This window comes from Tasmannia lanceolata, unplaced genomic scaffold, assembly GCF_043159265.1.
Source record: "Tasmannia lanceolata isolate RefF3 unplaced genomic scaffold, GAP_Taslan_0.1 ptg000008l, whole genome shotgun sequence".
Classification (NCBI taxonomy): Eukaryota; Viridiplantae; Streptophyta; class Magnoliopsida; order Canellales; family Winteraceae; genus Tasmannia; species Tasmannia lanceolata.
Genome location: NW_027518685.1, coordinates 37,906,660 through 37,929,315, shown reverse-complemented (window position 1 = coordinate 37,929,315; position 22,656 = coordinate 37,906,660). Strand labels below are relative to the sequence as shown.

General features: G+C 41.2%; 1 protein-coding gene across 3 annotated transcripts in view; it reads right to left on the bottom strand.

Annotated features, from left to right (window-relative positions):
• LNO1 (Nuclear pore complex protein) overlaps positions 1 to 22,656 on the bottom strand; it is a 134,983-nt gene that overhangs the window by 79,197 nt on the left and 33,130 nt on the right. For all 3 annotated transcript variants that reach the window (XM_077389413.1, XM_077389414.1, XM_077389415.1), the window contains one exon: positions 5,538 to 5,650. In XM_077389413.1, coding sequence (XP_077245528.1) covers positions 5,538 to 5,650 — 113 coding nt within the window. The remainder of the gene's footprint in view (positions 1 to 5,537; positions 5,651 to 22,656) is intronic.

Genomic DNA, 22,656 nt, shown 5'->3' with positions numbered 1-22,656 from the left:
TGTGTAAAGAGAACCCATCACCCGTGACAATTCTAGAAGACCTAGAAAATGAAACTAAGTAGTTAAAGGGAGAGTTTTGTTGGTCCTGAAACCCAGTATATTTCGCATGTTAATCAATAAAAGTTTCTTTTCATGACAATTAATGGGTAACTATAAGTTAAATATGTGAAACATGATACTTGTTATTGACACGTATTTGTCCTTAGGTAGCGAAGTAGGAAACCCATGCTCATGGATTCACAGATCATAGGGAGCAAAGAGATATGGGATTCCGGTTATTTGCAGACCTTAATAGTTCCTAGTTGGGGTTGAGGTTGGACACCCCTTTCTGTATACAACTAGCATCTATCTTGCCAACATACACGAGATGTGGAATGACTTATCTCAATCACTCAGGTAGTGGACCCTAAGCAAGATAGAATGGGTATGACAATGAGATTGCGTACTGAAAGGGATAACATTAGAATAGCTTGCGGACAGGAGATAGTTGAGCTATTCTTCCAGACAGGACCCTTTACATATCCTTTGACCTAAGGGGTCATATTAGTCTGTTGGCGAGTCTCTCATTCTTGGTCTATCTAACCGTAATTCTCTTGGAGTCACTAGAGGGTACTACTAGAGTGTTGGAAAAACCTTCGAGATTAATAGTGATACCCGGCATGGAATTCTCCACCTATTTTATAGGATAACATCTACGGTTTTAGTCAGAGCAGTAGGCCTGGAAAATTACCTAGCAAGGTGGATTTGATAAAGTGTATATCAAAAAGATTTCACAAAAATAAGTTTTAAAATGGTTTTTAGCAAATGCATTTGCAGGCCGGCACTACTTGACTGAAAGGTATACCGTGAGTGAGTCCAGGGGGTAGTTGATGTCCACCGCCCGTAGGACTTAACTCAGTAGATGTGGGCTTCGAGAAAGGACTTGCACATTTGATGTGATTAAGGGTATGGTGATTTAACGGTTATCTTCAGGGTTACGTCTCGATGGAGGCCACTGACTCAATGAGATTGTAGAATTGGCTACGGAGCAATAATCGTAGTGGGGCCCACTTGTGGGTTCTCTAGGATCTACCGTTGAATCCCTGCTACTATCCCACTCACTACTCGATTGACCTATTATTATCTATTAGATATAGGTCCCGCATTTATTTGGTTGCTTACACGAACTAGTTTTGTAGCATTGGATGCATTGAAAGGATATACACAATGTATATAGTGTATATGCACTATGGGATACACTGGGAATACCAAAATGGTTAAGTATAAACTACTAGGGCCCGTTTGGATACCCCTTGGATTTGGATTTGGATTTGGAGGTGAATTTGGATTTTTAAATCCAAATTCGGCGTTTGGCAAGCCTTTATGACATGTGGATTTGGATTTGAGTGAAATCTACAAGATTTACAAATTCCTCATGTTAGAGTAATTTTTTGGATTTATAAATCCTTTCTGCGAGAGGTTATTTATAAATCAAAATCTGACCCGTAAGGGGTTAAAATGACCAAAATATACCAAAATAGTGTTAAATGACTTCAGTACCCACATGACATTAAAAATTGATCAAAATACATCGTATTAGGTAAAATGACTAGAAAAGCTCAGAGTCAGGTAAAATGACTGAAATACCCCTATACTAGGTAAAAATGACAAAATACCCCTGAGTAGTGCAAAATGACTAAAATACCCTTATGACATAAAAATGATCAAAATAACCTCATACAGGATAAAATGACTAGAATACCCCAATATCATGGCAAATTACTAAAATACCCCTAGATCAAGTAAAAATGACCCATGGCTCATAAAAAATGACTAAAATAACTAAAAATACCATCATCAGATAAAAATATGCCATATTAGGTAAAATAACTAGAAATACCCCTATACCAGGTAAAAATGACAAAATACCCCCGAGTCGTGCAAAATGACTAAAATACCCTTATGACATAAAAATGATTAAAATAACCTCATATAGGGTAAAATGACTAAAATACCCCAAGATCATTGAAAATTATCGAAATACCCCTATATCAAGTAAAAATGACCTATGGCTCATGAAAAATGACTAAAATAACAAAAAATACCCTCATGAGATAAAAATGATAAAAATACGTCATATTAGGTAAAATGACTAGAATACCCCGGGTCATGCAAAATGACCGGAATACACCTATACCGGGTGAAAATGACCAAATACCCTGAGTCATGGAAAATGACTAAACATAAAAATATGGATGGAGTTTTTTATCCCATTGGATGGGAGAAAATATGTTTATTTAATTAAAAGAATTAAATAAATAATTGTAAGTTTAGCTATAAACTAGTTTTACTAAAACAGTCATAACTTACTCATCTCTGGTCAAAAATTAATGTGAAAGTACTCGTTTTGAGGGATTTTGAAAGATCTACAACTTTGTAGTGTATGATTTTTTCTAACTCGGCCATTTACTTGTCCAAAAATGAGGTCGAAATTTGACCTACAGGCTTATAGCAGGAATGTTGAAAAAAGAAACAATGTGTGAGATATTTTTGGGATTGTTTTTATCCAATAAAGCAACCACGTTTTTTATTTGGAAAAAACTCAATTTAGGGATTTCTAAAATTCCAAGAATTTCTAAAAACACCCCCATATTGTTTGGTTTCTATTTTGAAAAAGCCAACTAGCTTGTTTCCAAATTGAAGCTTCTAATTGTGGCTAGGTTCCATGTTTTGTGAGATTTCTCTAGAAGCTTTGGGTTTTGTATATGGAAATTGATAACTTTAAAAATACAAGACAAAGGAATAGAGTTTAAAAGAGCTTTTCCATAATTCCATGTGTTGGAAATTGGTAGAGACATCCCAAAGTCTCTCTTCTTCTTCTTCTTCTTCTTCAATTCCATCAGCTAGTTTTGTCTTTTCTAAGTTAAAGACAAACATCCAACAAAGCTCCATTGATCTAAATACATATTCCCACATTATAATCTGATTTAGATCAGGTTATAAAGTAAACAAAGAGTTGTTAACAAGATCCGTTGTGCAAAGAAAGGAATCCATCTGTTCAACTTGCGGTTTCGCATCGATTAGATCATTGGAGGATTTTCGAGTAGATCACACAGACGTTTTTCTTCTCATCAGCAAAATAAAGTATTTATATTTATGTTTATTAAATCACATTAAAATCAATTAGTCCTTAGGAATCCTGGCTAAGAGCAAAAAAATTGTTCTACACGGTTTATTCTTCCGCAACGTGTAGCGATTTTGCTCAGGGTTTTACAACCAATCTAACAGGTCCTAGGCACTAAAACGATGATAGCAGTTCATGGTTGTATGATTCATGCGCCCCCAAATACAACAGCTAATGGAGTACTGAGCCGACCATGAAATAGTAGTGGAACATGCACTATGAGGATAAGGCGGGCCCTGTTGTGTGTAAGTGGGCAGAGAAGGTACAGGCAGCAGCCCACAGGAAGGCTCCCCTTGAGGAGGTCAACCATGATTCATGTTACATGAATTCTTCTAAGTGGGTGAAGAATACATGTCGGACACATCTCGGATTCCAATACTTCAAGATTCTCTGATAAACTTCTAGATCTCTTTTATCTGTTTTTTTCAAAATATTGCAAACACAACTTTACAATTACCGCATGTTTTGAGTTGTACACATCTTAATAGTAAGTTTATTAAATGAAAATAAAACAGTGGGATTTGCTAGAGTCCATCACAGAAAGCATTTCACTGATGGTCATTTGCATGTGAGAGCAGCCACACAGGCTCACTTTTCAGCAGTCTTTGTCCTCATTCATGAGGTGGTTGCTCTCACATGCAAGAGACCATCCGCAAAATACCTTATGCGATGGACGCTAGCAAATCCCTAAAACATTATATCTAAGTAACCTATCAAAATTTTCAACATATTACTTTTTATAACAATATTATTATGTAAAAAAAAAAATTGAGAATTGATTAAAATATTTTGGCGAATTCACGAATCGTTCTTTTTGTGGTTTGCCGAATCCGATACTCGAAAACCATGTTGGATTCCTACACTCGTATCAATATTGATGCAACATAGACCATGATCCTTTCCATGATGTTGACCACGGTGTTGATTTTGGTGGTACCCTGCTGTGTTTGATTGGGGGTTGGGAGGGTGTATATCTGTGTTTCTGATTGTAGTAGTTTCCATGTTCCCTTGACAATGACCACGTCCAAGGCACCTACCATGTTAAAGGAACTAACAACATTGTCTCAATGTAGTCTTGGGAGTTTTGAGTATGGCGTGGCTGGCTTCACAGATCCCTTTGTAGCAGATATTAGGCCCTCTTATTGAAGGAGAAGGACATGCAGCTCAGCAAATGCGTGTGGCTTCCTTTCGAGTGCGAGGACTGAAGTGCTAAACATTACATAATCGTTTCCAAGAGCCAACCGAGTAGCAGCAGACCATATCATGCTCATCAAGTGACATCTAGATTGCAACAGATTGGTCAAAGAGGCCTTTCATTTTATTTAGAAATGCGGCAATTGAAAGGTTGACTTTGAGCTTTGAGATAGTTCTGAAGTTTCATGCAGATTTGCATGATACGAAATTCATACTCTTGCGAATGGAACTCGTTTAGTGCGGTCCACAAACTGCGAGTACAAGAAGTCAGGTACTCTGTGTTCGTAAGGCAGTAAATCCGGACACAAAATGACTCGTGGGTGGATTCAAACTTTTTCAATTCGAAATTTTGGCTTTTGCTTAGGGCTTTCCTTAATAACCATAATATAAAAGGGTGTTGGGCCCTGATCAATTCTTTCAGATTCAGATGAATTAGATGAGGCCAAGGTAAGCCAAGACCCCTCACATTCCATGAAAGAATCTTCATAACAGAGAAGACGGGTGTCATGGGCTTGCAATGCCAAAATCATATCTCAGGTCACAGATGAAAACTGGTGGAGGAACCAAAACAACAAGATTTGAGGAAGATTATGTTCTCAAAAATTAAAGTTCAATTCCCTAAATGAATGAAAAATCTTTCTTGAATCCCAGATTGCCTTGCTCTTGAGAAATAGAAGATATCTTTCTTGAATCATTAATCACATTGCACTAAACAATGTAGAAGATCTTGCAAGCTTACATAGGAGAGAGGGAGAGGATTTTCATGGAGAAAAGAGAATGCTCAAAATTTACGGTGTATTATATTTGTCATTGTAATGTACAGCCATAATCACGTACTTATATAAAGTTAAGTTACTTAATGAAGAATTACACAAGAAGCTACTAATATATGCACCATACTTAAAACGGTGTCTTGTTTGTTACTTTTAAGACATTGCGGTACCTAGGGAACAAGTGAATATATAGGACTAGTGAATAAATTTATACCGAACATGAATGCGATTAGATAGCCTTTTAGCCCAGCACTAAAAAGTTAGATTTCGAAGGGAAACTATTTCGATATAAAAATATCACATGCTAAAAAAATTGATACCATAACTCAACTCAACTCAACTAAGCCTTCGTCCCAAACTAGTTGGAGATACGATAACAACTTTATGAAAATAATATTCATCCATACCATCGATCCAAGTAGCTCACGAACAAATATGGTCCACTTCCATTGGGTAATATACTATCAACAACACCTGTAAATAATTCAGTGAAGGAAAGCACCATTGGCTTGGATGAAGCCTACAAAAAAAATGAATAAGTAAAATTGATGTGCAGGAAAATGAAAATCCAACATTTTGTAATCAAAATTAGGGCCTCTGCTTCAAAAATGAAAATTGTATAAAGCATCTGGAAAGTAAAAACTGCCTTCTAAACCAAAGGTGTACTACTACAGTTTAACAATAATATGTAATATCAATTACGTCAAATGAACAAGAAACACTTAGAAAAAAGAAAATGATCATAGCCAAAAAAGAGGGAACCGACAATTTAAACACAGAAAAACCAAAAATGCAAAGGAAAAAACTTCTAGAATATGAAAAAGTGTCTGAATGGATTTGTCCGAGAGTGTCATAAACACTAACTATTATATTCTTCAATTGCATCACTTAATTGAATTTGTAGGATAGGAGTGAAATAAGAACTTATTCTTGGTTGAATTTCTTTGCCTATGGATTAAACCAAGATACCCTTTCTAAAACCACAAAGGCTAAGTTTGGTTGCACGGGGGTGGCTCGGAGAGTAGTGGAATAAGAAGTCAAAAGGGAGGAGACAAGCATAGATGTCTAGAATTATCACTCGGAGAATAGTGGAATAGTGGTAAGTAGTGTTTGGTTGCGCCGCAGTCCTCTCGGAGAGTAGTGGAAAAAGTAGGAGTGTCATTACCAATACAGAGAGTGAAGAGAGAGAGAGAGAGGGGAGACAAAACCTTTTCCACTATTCTTCTACCAAAATTTTACCATTTTGGTGCCAAATAAGGAATCGGCATTCATTGGCATTTGAGATTCCAATGAATGCCGAGAGTTTGTGCAACCAAACATAGCGAAAAGATAAGCAAAAGAGTGGCTACCCTCGAAGCCAATACGTAGATGAACTTATGGTGACGCTCTAATGCCCTATCATTCACCTTTCTTAGAAGTTTAAAAATACATTTCTATTGTTCCACCAGCGACAATTAAGACTTAATTTTGAGGTTGTCAACAAGTGGACTCCAAAATGAGAATTGAGGTCCCTAAATTTAGTGGTGGTGAAAAGTGAAATGCAAGTGTGACAACCAAGAGGCGGGGTGAATTGGTCAATTAAAAGTTTATTGGCTTAATTAGTTGGATTATTAAAATTGTTTTTCTAATTAAGCATGAATTAGTCAAACCCTTGTTCAAATAATCAATATAATGAAAGCTAGGGTTTAGATGTTACTTTATGCTTATATGCTCTAACCCTTGTTCAATAATCAATAAACATAAAAACAAGTAAAGGGTAGAGTTTATCAATCACCACAACTGCAAGAAGAGGAGAAGAAGAGTCATCCACAAGGAACACATGATTTATATTGGTTCAGTCTATCACAAGACATACTCCACTCTTCCAAGTTTATCTCCTTGGGTTTCTCCATAAAAATTAGGTTCTTCAATGGCAAACCTCCAAGCCGTACAAACGCCTTCTCCACTCTCCAAGGGGGACAAACCCTTTCTTCACGAAGCCTTGTGAGGGGATACTCCCTCTTACAAACGATTCTCCTTTCTTACCGGGCCGAATCTGAGACCCTCAAATACAAATGAAGAAAATAAAAATAAGAACTCTCTTTGCCTCTTGATAGGCGGATGACAACTTTGTAAGCTCACAAACTCTCCAAAGATAGAAAAATGTAGAAGCCTAATAGAGATCCTCTTGATATAATGTGAAAATACAAGTTCAAAGAGGTTTAGCTTTTGATGTGAAGGTTTTAGCTCAAAAATATGGGATTTGATCTTTCAAAATGTTCAAAAACTAGTTTAGAAAGGTTTAGATGATGTATATATATCCCATTTGAAAATATGACCGTTTGGGGGTAAAACTGTAAAAAAGCTGGGTTGAAAAAGTTAACCTGTGTAAGCCCCAACGGCTAGTTTGCCAGACCGGCACGGTCAGCTGAGCCACAGCGGTCGCCCGCCCCTATCAGGTGCACTTTTTATTTTCAAATTTCTTACCGTCGCGGTCGACCGGCCCCATGGCGGTCGCCCGGCCAAACCATGACAGAATGGTTCTGTTTCGACAGAACCTATTCCACAGACGCCCGGCTCAACCTGGTCGACCGGCCCGCTAAAATCCTACAACTGCTGGAATTTCCAGCTACCTTGTCGCGGTTTCCCGGAGTCACCCGGGACACCCCGGTCGACCAGCTTTGTATAAAACTCCACACCCCGGTCGACCAGCCTTGTATAAAATTCCATTTTAACTTTAAAAATCAAGGGCTTTGGGCCATAGTCTTTGGGCTTTAGTCCTAGGTTTTCAAACACATTTTTGGGTGTGTTGATGGTTTCCAAAGATATAAAAAATTAAGTATGAAAACCATTTGAAAACCTTTTGAAAGTGCAATTTACATAAAATCAAGCGGACTCTAAATACATTATAAGAGTAGAGAACCTTGAGTCTTCTTAGAATGTATCGGCTCCTTTGCACTTCCTTGGACTTTTTCACTTGTGAGTGAACTTCTTGACCTTGTCTTAGCTCTTGTGACTCCCTCCAATCTTCAATGCATGTTGAAAGGTGCATGAGGTGTCACCATGTTGGTTCATCTCCAAGCTTCTTCTTGACACTTACTAGGTATGCTTGAGGGATCTTCACCTTTAGCTTCTTGACTTGAACATCTTCAAATGATGATGTCTTCACTGTGAGTGCAAGCTCTTGATCATTGTAAGTGTGGATCCTCAAGCCATGTGTTGTATGAGTTGTGTAATGGCAATATGGCATGTGAAATTCCTGTATGCAACACAACACCCCAAAGCAACACATTAGTCCATAAATGCTAATCAATTTGGTTTGCTAGCATCAAAATAAGAAGGTAAGGTGAATGATTGAACCAATGGGAACACTTGGGCTTACAAAAAAGAGTCATTGGTTCAATTGGAAAGTCAACTAAATCCATGAAAAGAAGCCTGAGGTAGTTAATTTAATATCCACCTGTAACTATCAGCCGTAGGTGTACGAGTAAATTTTATTAGCAACGACACTAATGGAGACTAAAATTTAATCTGTTACTCTGAAAGTCAATAACTTTGTATGGCAAAGAGCTAAAGGTCATATGATCCTATCCATACGCCTAACTAAGAGAATGTGGGATTTATGGCACCCTATTGTGATAAGCTACAACCATATTAATTGTGGTAGGTATTCAATTTCGGCGCACTTAACTATGGATTCATTTCAATGGTTAATGTCGACTCTTTATGCTCCATTTGATTGTACAAACAGAGAAAGCACATGGTTGGAGTTGTCTTCCTCCCAATGATTAGACACCAGCATTTGGTGCATCTTCGGAGATTTCAATATTGCGAGGTGTCCTGAAGAGATATCTAGTGCAGAATGTATCTCGCTCACGATGTCTAGGTTTTCATATTTTATCTCGTCATGACCTAGTTGACCTTTCAGTTTGTTGGATATATGTAATAAGCCTAAGGGGATAGTTGTCATTGTACTTATCTCTCTTTAAAATAAATACATTAGTGATGGGGAGTTTCTTCCCTAACTTTTTCTCTTCTCCAAATCTCTCAACATGGTATCAGAGCCCTAGGGTTTCTGATCCCTAGGGATTCCTTCTGGCCTCTACCTTCTCCGTCCCTCAACCCTAACCCTAACCCTCTCATCTCCCTCATCTTTCTCTCCCTCGTTCCTCGCAACCCTAACCCTAAACCCACGCCCCATCCCCATCTCTCCCTTGTCCCCCGCAACCCTAACCCTAAACCCAAGCCCCATCTCCCTCACGCTCCGCCTCCCTCTCGCCCCTCCTTTCTTCCCCCTCACTAGTAACCCCCCCCCCCCCCCCCACACACCCAACCATCCCCCCGCCCCCTCCAGACCCCTCATCCCCCCCCCCCTTCTCTACCCTTCCCGCCCCCACCAGCCCCTCTCCAGGCCCTTGCCACTCCCTCCCCCACCCTCCCCGCCCCCACCAGCCCCCTCGTCCTCTTCCTTCAACCCCTTTCCCTCCCTCCAGCACATTTCCGCCCCTTTCCGCCCCCTCCACCTCCCATTATAACCCATTCTCTCCTATTTCTTTAAATCATCTTCGCCTATCTCATCTTTTCATGTCCTTCTAATTGTTTTTCTTCAGCAAAACACTCTTCTCCACCATTATGTGCTGAGTTAGTTGGGTTTCTCTTTCCCTTCTTCGCGGTCTCTCTCTGTCTTTCATATGGCTCCCACCATCTCGTTTCGTTCTCTCGTAAGGCCGCGCTATTTGTTCTTTCCTCGAGTAACTGGTTCTTCTCTTTTCATCTCTTATCTCGCCATTGCGTGTGGGTTATATTTTCCTTCTCTTTCTTATGGATCCTCCTGTCATTGTGGATCCCTCTCTTGGCATGACTACTGAAGTTCGTGCAACCCCATTTCCTTCGGCTCCGTCTTTATCACCTTCTCCGAGTTATGCACCTGTGGATGGATCTTATCAACAGTTGAATATTGCGAAGTTTGATGGATCCAACTACTTGCCATGGAAAGTTGCCATAGAGACATACCTCCTAGGTCGTGGCAAAGTTAGCTTTCTTCGAGATGACCGCCCATCTCTCAAGGACCCTTCCTATACTAGGTGGTAGCAGGAAGATGCCTTGATTCGTAGTCTACTCTGGCAGAGCATGACCCCTGCCATTTCATCCACCATGATTCTCCTTCCTACTGCAAAGGAGATCAGGGATCACACAGCTGTCACCTACTCTGGGGTTGAGAACCTCAGGCGTATCTGTTCCACTTACTTTGAGTGAATGCGTCTGCGACGTAGTGACATGTCCCTCGAGACTCATTATGGGCAGTTTATCTCATTATATCAGCAGCTTGACATTTTCTTACCTCTCACTTTTGACATCACTGTTCTTCATCACCAGCGAGAACAAATTCGGGTTGTGCACTATCTTGAGAGCCAGGGCCTGAGTTTACTCACATTCGCCATCAGATTCTTGGCTCTGACACTATTCAATCATTACAGGAGGCCTATTCACGTGCGCAGCAGTGCCTTGATGAGTCACCATCCAGCCTTCCGTCTGATAGTTCCGCTCTCATATCTTCTTATGGTATTGGTGGTTCCAGACCACCCAGAGGAGGTGGCTCTTTTCCCTGGGCTCGTGGTAGTGGCCGTGGAGGTGGCTGCATGGGTGGTGGCTGTGGCCGTCGTTACTGTACTCATTGCCATCAGGATGGCCACCAGATCGAGACATGATACACGCTTCATCCAGAGCTTTGCCCACCTCGATCAGTTCATCTCACTGCTCCTAGCCCATCTGACAGCTTGACCCCTACGCCCGGTTCTACTTCGGTTGATGAGTCATTTACCTTCACGAGGGCAGATTATGAGGAGCTGCAACGGTTTAGACAGAGTGCTTCACAGCACATTGCCGGGTTTGCCCAGCCAGGAAGTTCACCCACAACCTTACTCTCTAGCTCTGGGTCCTGGATTATTGACTCGGAAGCCTCCAATCACATGACTAGTAACTCATCTCAGCTATCCTCTTTTCGCTCTTTTTCTTCTGGCTCGCAGACCATTACCCTTGCTGATGGGTCCACTTCCCCCATCACTGGTATTGGTACAATATGTCCCTCACCTAATATTTCATTATCAACTGTACTATGTGTCCCTAAATCTTCATTTAGTTTACTTTCTGTCAGTCAATTAACAAAAAATCTCCAGTGCTCCATCCCATTTTATCCCTCTTATTGTTTGTTTCAGGATCTTTCGACTAGGAAGACGATTGGATCGGGTTGTGAGGTGGATGGACTTTACCGCCTTGACTGCAGCCGTTCTACTACAGCTTTGCATAGCTCTGTTGACGCCTATCAGTGGCACTGACGTCTTGGTCATCCGTCTCTTCAGCACCTTCAGCAGACGCCATTTGTTCCTTCTTCAGTCTCTTCGATCCAGTGCGAGTCGTGTGAACTCGGGAAGCACCATCGGGTGTCCTTTCCTTCCCGAGCCATTAGACGAGTCGATAGTCCTTTTCTCTTAATTCATTCTGATGTACGGGGGCCCTCTAGGGTTGCGTCAAATAATGGCTTTAGGTATTTCGTTGTTTTTATTGATGACTACTCGCGTATGACATGGGTATATTTGTTGAAAGACCGCTCTCGGGTCTTCACTACTTTTCGGAATTTCCATGTTGAAATAAAGAATCAGTTTAATTGCAATATTAAATGTCTTTGCACTGATAATGCTCGCGAATTTTTCTCTTCCACACATGGGTTTCAGGATTATCTTTCATGTCATGGAATTCTTCACCAGTCCTCTTGTGCCTACACGTCACAGCAAAAAGTCATCTTGTGCCTACACGTCACAGCAAAATGGTATCGGTGAAAGGAAATTGAGGTACTTACTTGAAGTTACTCGCACAATCATGTTTCAAATGCGAGTCCATAAGTCTTTTAAAGGGATGGTCGTGTTGACATTCTGTTTTCTTGCGAATCGCCTTCTCTCTTCTGTCCTTCGTGGCTCTTCTCCCTTTCAGGTGTTATACCCTCAGCAGGATCCATTCCCTCTCGCCCCTCGAGTAATTGGGTGTGTCTGCTTCATCCACCTTCTTGGTCCTGGTCGGAACAAACTCAATCCTCGGTCGGAACGGTGTCTTTCTGGGTTATTCTAGAACTTAGAAAGGCTACCGTTGTTATAGTCATCGACTACGCTGATGGTTTGTCTCAGCTGATGTGACCTTTTTTGAATCTGAAGCTTTTTTTGGTCCTTCATCTCCTCCTATTACAAGTCCCTTGGAGAATGAGGTCCCATTGTTTCTTCCTTCGATACCTGACTCGGTTCAGGTACCCTTACAGCCTGTTACGATAACAGATCCATCGCCATCTTCATCAGTCCCAGTGGCTCCACCACCAGTTATCAAACAATATCGGCGACGCCTGCAGAAAGACGGACCTCCACCTCCTTCACACAATCCATCGCCTTCATCTATTAAGGTCCCTACCTTGTCTACTCAAGTATCTTCTTTACCCTCCTCTGACATTGCTTCTAACTCTCCTATTACATCTCGCACTAGATCTCATTCTACTGCACATCCCATAACTCATTTTGTTTGTTATGATCGTCCGACGTCTTCTTTCCAAGCCTTTGTCTCCTCTTTGTCCTCTATTGTGTTACCAAATTCATTACAGGAGGCGCTTCAACATCCTAGCTAGCGAGCTGCTATGGATCTAAAAATGGGTGCGCTCCGATCAAACCAAAGATGGGATCTTGTTCCACTTCCTGCTGGGGCTCGACCAGTCAGTTGCCATTGGGTATTCTCAATCAAGTATTTACCTGATGAGACAATTGAAAGGTTGAAGGCCCGTCTGGTTGCCAAGGGTTACACTCAGGCATTTGGGGTCGACTATCATGAGACGTTATCGCCAGTTGCCAAGATTCCTTCAGTTCACGTGATACTCTCCACGGCAGTTAATCATGGTTGGACACTACATCAGCTAGACGTCAAGAATGCCTTTCCACATGGCGATCTCCAGGAGGAAGTTTATATGGAGCAACCTCCAGGGTATGCTGCTCGAGGGGAGATTTCCTCCTCTGTTGTTGCCTTAAAAAATCAATGTATGGCTTGAAACAGTCTCCACGAGCATGGTTTGGTCGATTCAGTGATGTCGTCATACGCTTTGGACTTAGAAGTGTGCAGTAGGCCATTCAGTGTTCAGTCATCAATCTTCTGCAGGGTACATCCTTTTGATTGTGTATGTTGATGACATCATCATTACAGGTAGCAACTCAGGGGGAATTCAGAGATTGAAGAGTTTCTTACAAAAAGAGTTTGCTACAAAGGATTTGGGTCAGCTCAGATACTTTCTTGGGATAGAGGTGGCATATTCCTCTCAAGGGATATCTCTATCACATAGAGAAAGTATGTGTTGGACTTACTGGAAGAAACAAGGAATCTTGGAGTTAAACCTGTATTTGCTCCTATAGATTCCAATGTAAAGCTTATTCCAGAGGAAGGAGATCTGTTGGAAGACCCTGACAGGTATAGAAGACTGGTTGGTAAGCTCATATATCTCACGGTTACTCGCCCAGATATCTCTTATGCAGTTAGAGTAGTTAGCCAATTTATGAGTGCTCCTCGTACCTCTCACTGGACAGCAGTAGTTCAGATTTTCCGCTATTTGAAAGGGGCACCAGGGAAAGGACTACTATTCAAGAAAAATGAACATGTCAGGGTGGAAGGCTATTGTGATGCAGATTGGGGAGGATCTCCAGCAGATAGGAGATCAACCACGGGTTATTGCACCTTTGTTGGTGGCAATCCAGTGTCACGAAAAAGTAAGAAACAAGAGGTTGTTTCGAAGTCTAGTGTCGAGGCAGAATACAGAGCTATGTCCCATACGAGTGGGGAGCTTCTTTGGTTACGTTCCCTCATGACAGAGATTGGCTTTCCTTCTTCTCCAGCTCAGCTTTATTGTGATAATAAAGCTGCGATTCACATAGCCACCAACCCCGTCTTCCATGAGAGAACCAAGCATATAGAGGTTGATTGCCATTTTATTCGCCGGAGAATCCATAAGGGCGAGATACATGTTTCTTTTACTCGATCTGTGGACCAGTTAGCAAATATTTTCACCAAACCCTTGCCTAAGTCGAAGTTGAATGATATTTGTAGCAAGATAGGAATGTATAATATCTACATTCGAGCTTGAGGGGGAGTGTTGGATATATGTAATAAGCCTGCGGGCATAGTTGTCATTGTACTTATCTCTCTTTAAAATAAATACATTAGTGAGGGAGAGTTTCTTCCCTAACTCACTTTTTCTCTTCTCCAAATCTCTAACCACACTTCATGACAACAAATTCACGCCGTTGAACGGCAAATCGATCTCATTCCTTTGTCCACTAGAAAGAGTTCTCTTTTTTCCTCCGAATGTGAGGAGTTTTGCACCAAGTCCTACGGAAAATCCTTCGACACCCCATCTAGAAGCATGCTCCTATCTTGTTTAGTTATGTTGATGATTTGAGGCACGAACTTCCTTTAGATTTGAGCAGATCTGACATATCCACGTGGTTTTTCAGACCGTTCATGTGTGAGTGCTGCAAGTAAAATCATGTTGAGGGTAGTACATAGGTTCTCCAATTCAGAAAGTTGAAAGCTCTCAAAAGGGCCCTCCAAAAGTGGAATAAGGTCCATTTCAAAAGCCCTATTCTTAGCAAATGTATGATGAACAGAATGATTGAGACCGCTAACGTAAAACAAGACGAACAACATGATTGAGGACACTAACCGAAAACAAGAGGTTGGTCTCCTGGCAAATGACGATCGGTCCTCTAGATTGGATCTGAGTAACGAACTGATAAAATCAATGATATGGAGGAGATCTTCCAGAGAGAGCGATATGGGGCCTTTTGATACCAGTTGGTGATTATAACTAAGTAATTTCCATCATACAGCCAAGTTCAAGGGCTGGAAAAGAATTAGGAAATAAGTTGAAAGTGAAAGGTCAAGGGTTTGAAGCAAGAAATGGTCCTACAGAAGACATGGTAAAGTACTTTTCTTCCATATTCCATTAGTTCATACCTTGGATTTATGGGTAGCTCTCACAAATCCCCGTGGAGGAAATTCTTCTTCACAAAGAAAGATTATAAAAAGAGGAGGTTTGTAAAGGTTGTAGTAACGCTCCTAGCACTGAGGGTTTTCACTATATTTTTTCCCATAGTTTTCGGATTTTGTAGAACCTAACACAGTTGAAGTCATGGTAAAGTAAAGCCTTTAATGCCACATTTATCTTCCTTATTCCTGAGGTCAACAATGAGGAAGACATAAAGGAGTATAGGCCAATTAGTCTAATCAGCAGAGTTTATAAAATCACATCTAAAGTTCACAAGATCAGAATGTTATGACTCCTAGTTGCATTTAATCAAAGTGCTTTTGTATACGTAGACAGCTGGACAGCATTCAACAAAAAGATATGGCTCCTCTAATATGCTTTTGAATCTAGATGTGAATAAATCAAGTGATAGATAGTGGAGGAGGTGGGGAATGTGGTTGTAGATTAGGACAGTTTGTCGGACAAGGGTTTGGTCGATGAAGATTTTTCTGAGGTGGGAACTTCAGAAGGAGGTCATAGCAGCGAGGGTCTGGGTGGTGGGTTGGAGGAGGGGTTATTGAATGATGATAATTCTCAGGTTGCAGTGGTGCCCCAAGTGGAAGAAGAAGTTTACGATAGCATGGTATGCTACCCTGCGCTGCATGGGGCGCAGGATAGTCCTCTAACATCTGGCGGAAATTTTGAATTTCAAAATAGCCTGTCTCCCTTAGAGTACAGGTGGCGGAGTGTGTGCGACTTTCGGCCTATCTCATCAGCTCTGGTGGCCCCAATTGCCGTATTAACAGCTATTGTGATATTTATGAATCGCTTTCTCCAAGATCTACTTCAGAGAACATTTTTAAGTCTCATGGGAGATGGATCCGAGTGTAAGTCCGAATGGGCTTCGGGAGGTAGGCCCTATCGAAGAAATCCTTATTCCTTTTCAGGTAGTGGATCAGGAGCTTGGTGATGATGGGCCTGGGATGGTGGGCTCCCAATCGCCCTCAGTGGTTTCTGGAAGAAGGGAGGTGGCCCATCTTCAGGAGAGTATTAGCAGTGGGCCCTCTTCATCTATTTTTGGGCCTATGGCCAGTTGTGGAGTATGAGGTGCTTTGGAATCCCCTGAGTGTTACTCGAGAATTGGGATCTCAATTCCATTACTGTCTAATCAATTATTCTTTAGGAGTGGAATGGGATGCCCTTATTCTGTTGCTTGTCTTTCGTTCTCGCCTGAGGTAAAGTCTTTAAGATCAAAGACCTTATCTAAAGGTTGTAGCACGGAGCTTGAAGATCTTTCTGAAGATTTGGCGGATGTGGTTAGGCATCTAGATTTTGAATCAGTTTCAGAAGATGATTTCTCTGTGGAGGTGGATAGAATACAGAGGGATGCTGTTCAGCTCATTGAGGGTGCCTCGGAGTCCCTAGAATTTTTCCGTTTTAGCGTGTGCTCTGGGTCCAGGGCTATGGTGGTAAGAGAATGTATCAATCCTTGGGTTTTTAAGCAAGTAGGGCTGGTCTCTTTGAATCTCGGAAGTATTTTCTTAGACAAATCAGTGGAGCATTTGTGCCCTTCGGAAGTGGTAAATAATTTTAAGGCAAGTATGGTGCGGTATAATTATCCATCAGAGGCTAGGGAGCTAGGAAGGATCGAGGGCTGTCCTATGCCAAAGTTGGGGCTAAGCTACTGCAGAAAGAAGAGATCTTGTCGAGAGAAAGGAATAGTTTTATCTGCAAATCTGGAAAAGGTTACAGACGGTGTCATGCTTGTTTCTCCAAAGCAGCCTCTGAAGCCCATTCTAGAGATAGACGAAGTTCCAATTGGGGATACTATTGGAGATTCTTCATTTGTGGTGGTTTTTGAGGGTGAAGTAGCAAGTAGCCTTGAAAAAATGGATGTGGAATCAGATAGTGTCCCATATGATATTCAAATGAAGCCTCTGAAGGCTCTTTCGGAGTCGGTAGAAGGGCTATCTGGGGATGAAGTCGGGGAGGCCGTTATTATGGAGGACATTGATGGTTTGGCGTCTCATACTCTGGGAGTTAGCAAGATTCTGGGATTGGTTTTCGCTGGGGAGGAGGAGGATTTCATATCTAAAATTAAATGCGCTGAGTTAAGAGATTCAAAGGAACAAGAGTCTTTGCACAAGGGCTCTATCGAGCCTTCAAGGAGAAAGCTCAGGGAACTTCAGAAGCTGAGGATGGACATTAACTTTGGTCAAGATTTGGAAGAAGACGGGGTTTCTAAAAAAAAAACCTAGCGGGAGGAAGGGGAAGCCGTCTGCCAAGTTAGATTTATAATGAAGATTGTATCTTGAATTGTCAATGGCCTGAACCATCAAGACAAAAGAATTCAAGTTAAGGAGCTGGTTAAGAAGATGAAGCCGGATCTTATCTGCTTGCACGAAACCAAAATGGAGTCGGTTAATAGGGGAGATCTTAGAGGGTTGGGGGTTCAGGCTGAGTGGGAGTTTTCCTTTGTAGGATCTAATGGTGCCTCAGGTGGTATTCTAGTAGCTTGGAATGAGAACGTTTGGAAAAGACAGGAGGAGTGGATAGGAAAGTATTCTTTGTCGATTGCTTTGAAAAATGAGGCAGATATTTCGATGTGCTTGTTCTCCGGAGTTTATGGTCCGGTTCTTCGAGTGGAAAAGGCTCTGTTTTGGAAGGAACTGGAGAAGGTCAGAGATGCTTGTTCTCTGCCGTGGTGCATTGGAGGTGATTTTAATGAGATTATGAAAGTAGGGGAAATATTAGAATGTGTAAGAACCAATTCTCAGATCAAAGCCTTTACTGATTTTGTGGCAAAGTTTGAGCTAATCGATCTTCCTTTAGCGGGTGCTTCCTTCACGTGGTCGAGAGGTCCTAGTCGGAGTCGTTTGGATAGATTTCTTATGTGCTCAGGGTGGCTGAATTTAATTTCTGACAGCTCTCAGAAAGCATTGGTGCACTCGGTTTCGGATCACTGTCCCCTTCTTCTTGACCCTCATCTTGAGTCGTGGGGTCCTCCCCCCTTTAGATTTGAGTTGGCTTGGCTTAGTTTCCCCCAGATGGATGATAGATTGGGGAGTTGGTGGTCTTCATGCCGTTTTGAGGGCCCGGCGGATGTGGTGATTGGGAAAAAACTCAGATTTGTTAAAATAAAGTTAAAAGAATGGTCTAAGGAGCAAAATCAGTAGGTAAATAGTAGAAAGTTTTGGTTGGAAAATAGGTTAAAAGAATTACTAGCTTTGGAGGAGTGTGGTTTAAGTTCTGAGGAAGATTGGCAGGAGTTAGGGAAAGTTAAGCAGGAACACAAAGGGCTATTGCTGCAGGAAGAAATATCTTGGAGGCAAAAATCAAGGGTAAAATGGCTGGTGGAGGGTGACAAGAATACTGCTTATTTTCATACGATGGCTAGTGCTCGAAGGAGGTCAAACAGAATTGAGTCTATTTCAGTAAAAGGTGCTGTAATTAGCTCTAAGGAAGAGGTATCTTCAGCCATAGTAGACTTTTATTCTGCTCTGTATGCTTCAGAAGGAGTTCTTCGCCCCATTCCTGAAGAAGTGGAGTTTTAAGAGTTTGAATCTGGAGGTTAGCTCAAATCTGGAACAACCATTTTTAGAAGAGGAAGTTGAAAGAGGTCTTTTTTCGATGCCTAAAGATAAAGCTCCTGGTCCCGACGGTTTTTGCCTAGGTTTCTTCCAAGCTTGCTGGCCGGTTGTGAAATGTGATATTCTAAGATTCTTTACAGAATTCTATGAAGGGTTGACTCTTGACCAAGGCATAGGGGCTACTTTTATAACTTTAATACCCAAGATCAAAGGTGCTACTAAGGTGTCTGATTTTCGTCCAATAAGCTTGGTGGTGTGCTTGTACAAGCTATTGGCTAAGGTGTTAGCTGATAGAATTAAAGTGGTCTTACCTCATATTATCTCGGATAGTCAGAATGCGTTTGTCAGTAAGAGGCAAATTTTGGATTGTTCTTTAATTACGAATGAAGTTATCGAATCTTACTCGAAAAGTGGAGCCGGAGGTGTGCTATGTAAGTTAGACATGAAGAAAGCTTATGATAGAGTGGATTGGGATTGCTTAGATTTTTTGCTTGGAAGAATGGGTTTTGGAAATCGCTGGAGAGGTTGGATGAGAAAGTGTATTTCCTCTGCGTGGTTTTCCATCTTGGTAAATGGTTCTCCAGAAGGTTTTTTCAAGTCTTCTCGGGGTTTACGGCAAGGGGATCCCCTTTCTCCTTTTCTTTTTGTCATCATTGCGGAAACTCTTAGTAGGTTGATGAGTAAAGGTTGTTGCTTGGGTTTGCTTACAGGTTTTGTTATTGGATGTGATAGAGTGGAAGTTTCTCTTCTGCAATTTGCTGACGACACCATTCTTTTCTGTGCCCCTGATAGGAAGATGATATTAAACTTGAAGGCTACTCTAAGATGCTATGAATTGGTTACTGGTCAAAGATCAAATTTTAGGAAATCTAGCTTGTTAGCTATTAATCTCCCCCCTCCTGAAGCTGATGAGTTTGCTAAGGTGATGGGGTGTAGGTTGGATTCCCTGCCTTCCTTGTATTTAGGGCTTCCATTGGGGGTGGGAAAACCTGGAAAAGAGCTCTGGCTCCTATAGTGGAAAGGATAGAAAGAAGGTTGGAAACTTGGAAGAGGAATCTTGTTTCTAAGGGTGGGAGATTCATCTTGGTCAAAGCAGTGCTAGCTAATATTCCAATGTATTGTTTATCTTTGTTCAATTGTCCGGTTAGTGTAGTGTTGAGAATAGAACAGATTCAAAAAAGATTTCTTTGGGGAGGTGACGATAGTAAGGGTGGTATACCCTTAGTGAAGTGGGAAAATGTTTGTATGCCGTTAAAGAATGGTGGTTTGGGGATAAGAAAGTTGAGAGAGTTCAACTGTGCATTGTTGGGAAAGTGGCTTTGGCGTTTTGGTATGGAACAATCTTCTTTGTGGGTAAAGGTGATTGGTAGCAAATATGACTTCTTAAATGGGAATTGGTGCTCGGATGATTCATATAGCAAGAAAGGGGGGACTGTTTGGCGAAACATTTTGAGGTTCAAGCACAGATTTGAGGAGGGTATTCAGTTTAAAGTTTACAAAGGGGATCGTATAAAATTTTGGGTGGATGCTTGGTGCTCTGAGGAACCCTTGAAGACTCTTTTTCCTGATTTGTTCTGGGCGGCTTTGAAGAAGGATGTGTTGGTGTGATTGTTTTGAGAGGGTGGACACCAAGGTGGTTTGGAAGCCTAGCTTCAGAAGGAATTTTTTTGACAGGGAGTTAAATTCCATTTCTCGGTTACTTCTTTTGATTGAGAATTGCTATATAAGAAGAAGTGGGTTGGATAAAAGAACTTGGATCTGGGACTAATCAGGCTTCTTCTCTGTGAAGTCATTTTACTCTAGGTTGGTGGATGCTTCAAGCTCCCCTCTCACAGCTGACGTTTGGAAATTCCTTAGGCCTCCATCAGTTTCCTTTTTTGGTTGGGCAGTCTGCTAGGGGAGGATTCAGACCATTGAATTTCTTAGAAGAACGGAAATGTGGTTGATAGGATATTGTTCGCTTTGTATGGAAGATGGTGAATCTATTGATCATCTGTTTATTCATTGCAAGGTTGCAAGGGAGATCTGGGGCCTCATTTTGGATAGGTTTGGTATCTGTTGGATCTTCCCAAACTCTATACCAGAACTAGTGTTGAGTTGGGATTTTGTGCCTTGGAAGAAGAAAGGGAAATTGCTTTGCAAGTTGTGTTTGATAGCTTTGTTGTGGGTTATTTGGAAAGAAAGAAATTCGCGAGTTTTTAATGGAGTGGCTAAGTCAACTTACTGGTTATTTATGAAAATTATTGCTTTGGTGATTTTTTGGGTGGAGAGTCTTCCTCGGTTTCAATTTGTTTCAGCTTTTGATCTGTGGGAAGGTTGGAGAATTGTGTGTTGGGAAGGGCTGAGGAGAGAGAAGATAGTTCAAAGATGGGAGGCTCCTCCTGAAGGGTACTTGAAAATAAACTTTGACGGGTCTAGTTTGGCTAATCCGGGTCCGGCAGGTATTGGTGGCCTTGCTAGGAATTCTGCAGGTGTGGTGTCTTGGGCTTTTGCTGGCCCAATTGGTAGAAGCGACTCATCTGAAGCGGAAGTTAAAGGGGCTTTTCAAGGAATAAAACGTTTGAGTAGGGATATGTTCGATAAGGTGATTGTGGAAGGTGATTCTTCTAACGTAATCAGTTGGCTATCTGGGAAAATTACACCTCCGTAGCGCTTTCTTAGCTTCTTTGAGGAAATCTCTGATCTTGTTTCAGGTTCATCCATAGTGTTTAAATTTGTTAGAAGATCAGCCAATGGTGAAGCTGATTCCCTTGCGAAAGCGGGTGTTCATAAAGAGGGTTTGGAATGGTTTAATCATCTCCCTCCGTGAAATGTATTTTTAGTCTGTTTTGATGTAATTTTTCTTTTCTTTGTATTTTCGTGGACCATCTCGGTTCCATTCTTTCAATATATTGCCATTTCAAAAAATAAATAAATAAATCAAGTGATAGATTTGATTGGTCATTGCTCCTTTGGATGCTAAAGAAAAAGTGTTGCGGCCTTCCGCGTAGAAAATATATTGAGCGGGGCCTGGTTCACTTCTCAGTCAATATTAACAGTAATCAAGTTGGCCATTTTTTCGCTTCGAGACATCTAAGACAAACGAACCCTCTATTTCTTTTCATGTTCATATTGGCAGCAAAAAACATTGGTTATATTCTCTATAAAGTTGTGGAAATTGGTTATATTCTCTATTAACAGTAATCAAGTTGGACATTTTTTCACTTTGAGACGTCTAAGACAAAGGAACCCTCTATTTCCTTTCATGTTCATATTGGCAGCAGAAAACATTGGTTATATTCTCTATAAAGTTATGGAAATTGGTCTTCTTAGAGGCCTTGGAGCAGGTTATGGCACCCGTCTATAACCCACCTGCAATGCATGGATGGTACTATTTTATTTGCAGAGGATTCATTGACTAAAGTTGTCCATATTAATAGCATAACAGCCTTTTCCGATACCACATGCCAAATAGTTTAAATGAAAAAATCTTTTTTTTTAATGGTAACATTTCATTAAACAGAAACGGGACGACTGAGGAAGTGGACCCCAAAACACAAAGCTCAAAATACAAATAGAAAACAAAGACGAGCGAGAAATGCAAAGAGAAATACAAAGCCCAGACCCAATTATGGAGGAAAAAAATCAAACAACTCCAAACTCTGTTTGTCCTTCCCTAGCTAATCTATCCGCTATTCCATTGGCTGATCTTCTTACATGCACAAAGCATAAAGAGGAGACGATTGTTTTATCTCGAATCTCATCAAAAAACTGAGAAAATCTCCAAGGGGGAACTGATGACCCTCTAAGCCATCGAATAACATTTAGGGAGTCGCCATTCACTATCACGCAATCCATAATATCCTTTTGGAGGCGGCAAATAACATGGTGAGTTGCCTGTACCTCCGCTTCTCTCGTGTCTGTAACTCCAATAGG